At 65.2% G+C, this 3,096-nt stretch overlaps 1 protein-coding gene across 1 annotated transcript in view; it reads right to left on the bottom strand.

Moving 5' to 3' along the window:
• LOC113407842 (serine/arginine-rich splicing factor SR45-like) overlaps positions 1-1,944 on the bottom strand; it is a 3,773-nt gene extending 1,829 nt beyond the window's left edge. Inside the window, exons 1-4 of the mRNA XM_026658366.2 lie at positions 1,927-1,944; positions 1,127-1,215; positions 673-835; positions 12-123 (exon numbers count right to left, since the gene is read on the bottom strand). Of these exons, the coding sequence (XP_026514151.1) occupies positions 12-123; positions 673-835; positions 1,127-1,215; positions 1,927-1,944 (382 nt within the window). The remainder of the gene's footprint in view (positions 1-11; positions 124-672; positions 836-1,126; positions 1,216-1,926) is intronic.
• Between the last annotated feature and the right edge of the window lie 1,152 nt (positions 1,945-3,096).

Raw genomic sequence — 3,096 nt, 5'->3', positions numbered from 1 at the left:
GGTGTCCGTACCTGTTGCAGTAGGGGATGCAGCGCTGGCATCTCTCTCCGGGGGTGGCTGTTTTCCCTCGGCACCGGCCAGGCAGCTCTCAGTCATGTTCCGGGAGAGTCTCCACTTCTCCTCCTGGGGGAGCAAGGGGCAGCAGCTCAGGTCCCCAGCCCTGGGCTCCTGGTCCCAGGGCAGCAGGTGCCAGCCTCCTCCCAGGCACCTAATGGGCCAGCAGCAGCGGCCAAGCTGGGGCCAGCCCACAGGGAGCAGGGACACAGCGTTGGGGCGCAGGGGTTGCTGGCACAAGCTGAGTGGGGGAGTAACATGAATCCTCTAGCTCGTCTTGTTATCCCCCTTTCACAGATGGGGAAACTGAGGCACAGAGGGGCTGGGCCTCACCCAGCAGCTGAGCTGGGAATAGACTCCGGGGCTCTGTGCGGCAGGCCAGGCCACACTGGCCGCTCTCACCTAGGCAGGCCTCAGGGCCATGTCTCAGCCCCGCTGTGCTCAGGCACCTGCCCAGGGCAGCGGGGGCACCACGGCTCGCAGCATGCAGGGGGCACAGCGAGGGGCACGGGCTGGGGAGGACGCAGCTCACAGCGTGGGGGGTGCAGGCCCGGCAGGGGCCATGGGCTGGGGAGGTGCCATGCAGGGGAACGCGGCTCATGCCGGGGGCAGCTTTACCTTGGGCTCCGGGGACTCCAGGACGGACTGGCGCTGCTCCTGCCGCCGGTACCCAAAGAAGGTGCTGCCGCGATTCTCCTTGCGGTCGCTCTTGCGCTCCTCGGCCTCAGGGGGACGCTCAGGAGCACAGGGCACCGACTTCCTGGAGGGAGGGGGCTCCGTGCTGCAGCCACCCGCAGGGGAGCCTCGTGAGAGCGGGGTGGGGGTAGCGATGGGGGGGCAGGGGGCGATGTAGATTGGAAAGAGGGGAGGGTGAGGGGGGAAGGGAGGACAGGAGCTGGGAGGAGAGGGACAGCGAGGCAGGGTGGGGCTGGGGGGGCAGCCAGTGGCTGAGGGGGGAGGGGAGGGCAGTCCCTGGGGGGGGTGGGCAGCGGGGCCGGGGGGGCGGCCAGTGGGTGAGGGGGGGGGGGAAGGGCAGGGCAGAGCCGGGCTGCTCCCTGGCTCCAGGACTCACCTGTCTTGGTGCGGGCGGCTGGGTGGCTCTGTCTCCGGGCCCCACAACTTGGAGTGGGGGCGGCCTCCGCGCCTCTCCTCCAGGAAGGGCTGCGAGCACAAGGAGCCGGGGGGCCAGGGCTGAGCTTCTCTCCCCAGCTCCAGCCAGGCCTGTAGCCCCCTCCCCCAGCCCAGCCCCCGCCCCCACGCCACAGGGCATCTCCCCTCCTACCCCCCCCCCCCCCGGCACCTCGGCCCCCGGCGCTGGGGCCACGGAGAGAGCCCAGCGGGGGTCGGGGGCTTCACAGGGAGAAGGGGGCTGGGGCTGGCTCAGTGCGGACACGGGTCTGCGGCCGGGGGAGGCTGAGCAGAGGCGCAGGGAGCGGGACGCGGGCGCTCGCCCAAAGGCAGGAGCCGAGGACAGAGCCCCAGGGGAGCAGCAGGGAAAGAGCAATCGCCCCCCCACCCTGCCGCCGGCTCGCCTTGGAGCATGAGAAGGCGCCGGACTGGACTGGCCCAGCTGCCCGTCCCGGAGACTGGCCAGCAGCAGCCCTGCCGCAGGGAGGCCAGGTTAACCTGCCCCTCCCGACCCGCCAGCCAGAGGTCGGGCTCATGCCCGCGGTTCTAGCCCTGCCACACTCGGTTAGTCAGTATTTACTGTGCCAGCGCTGGATGGTCTCGTTCAACGGGGCTGGTCCCTCTCTGAACCCTGCTGAGCTCTGGGCCTCAGCAACAGCTTGTGGCCATGAGTTCCACAGGCTAACCAAGAGCCACATGAAACACTGGTTACTTTTTCCAATTTTCCTGCTGAGTTGCACTGACTGTCCCCTCCACATCCATGCGCCGAGAGACAGGGAACACGGGGCTCTGCTGCCCCCTCAGCCACCCCCGCACCTGTCTGCTCTCGAAGGGAACAACCCCCCAGCCTGGTCAGTCCCTGAACGCCCTCGTCAGCCATCTCAGCACCGCTCTGTGCTGCCCTGCAGGAGCCGGGCGCCGGCACTGCGCAGAGCATCCAGATGGGCCGCACCCCGTCTACAGGGCAGCATTAGACTGTTCGCTGCATTATTCTCCTGCCTGTCCTGCAGCTCGGCAGCTCGTTTGCTGCACATTGTGTCGAGGTCAGACTGAGCTGCCCAGCGACGCTGGGTCTGTTTGCTGGGAGGAGACAGACGCTCCCCGGCGTATGCAAGCGTTACGTTCCGGAACACCTTGCGTAACTCAAATTTTGCATAAGTCGGAAACGTATACCCGACCAGTACGCAAAAAACCCCCAAAACCCTCCTATTTCTAGCTTACGGAACTTTTCCTGTGAGTGCGGATTTGCGTAAGTCGGGTTTGTGTAACCGGGGGGCGTCTGCACTGTTAAGTTAGGCCCTGAGAAGGCACATGACGAGTTCAGATTAAACCCTCCAATGTGTGTTACTTCATATTAGTCAACCCTGAATCCCAGCTGTGCCTGCCAGCATGCTGCCTTTTCCCCTCCATCAGTCCCTCAAATTCCTCACGGGCTCCTCTGGGCGCGGCTCCCCTCAATACCTTTGTGCCATCTGGAGATTCACACGTCCCTTTTCCAGCTTGTTAATAAATATCTGAAACCCCAGTCGGCCCCCTGGGGCCCTGCTGTGACCCCTCTGCTCTGATGGAAACAGACCATCAATCCCTGCTCTGTTCTGAGCCTTCTGCTCCAGGGCAGCGCTTAGCCCTCACCCCATAGCGACTGGTTCCTTACCAGGCTCCTGTGAGAGGCTTTGCCAAGGGCATTCGAATGGCAGCTGCTGGCTGACGGCCAGGTGCAGAGACGCCGAAAGATCTTGCTCTGCAGCTGCCAAGCCCCTCTTGGAGTGAGCTCCAGGTGTTTCATTGTTTGGCTGCGGGCACCCAGCCCACCCAGCGCCGGTTTACAGCGAGTCACAACCTGGCTGATTTTGGGGGGGGGGGGGCTTTGCTGGCAGCTCAACTGCTGCATGAAACTGCTCCCGGCTCCTGGAT

This window comes from Terrapene carolina, unplaced genomic scaffold (genome assembly GCF_002925995.2).
Source record: "Terrapene carolina triunguis isolate 2854851 unplaced genomic scaffold, T_m_triunguis-2.0 Scaffold431, whole genome shotgun sequence".
Classification (NCBI taxonomy): Eukaryota; Metazoa; Chordata; order Testudines; family Emydidae; genus Terrapene; species Terrapene triunguis.
This window is presented reverse-complemented; position numbering and strand designations above follow the sequence as displayed.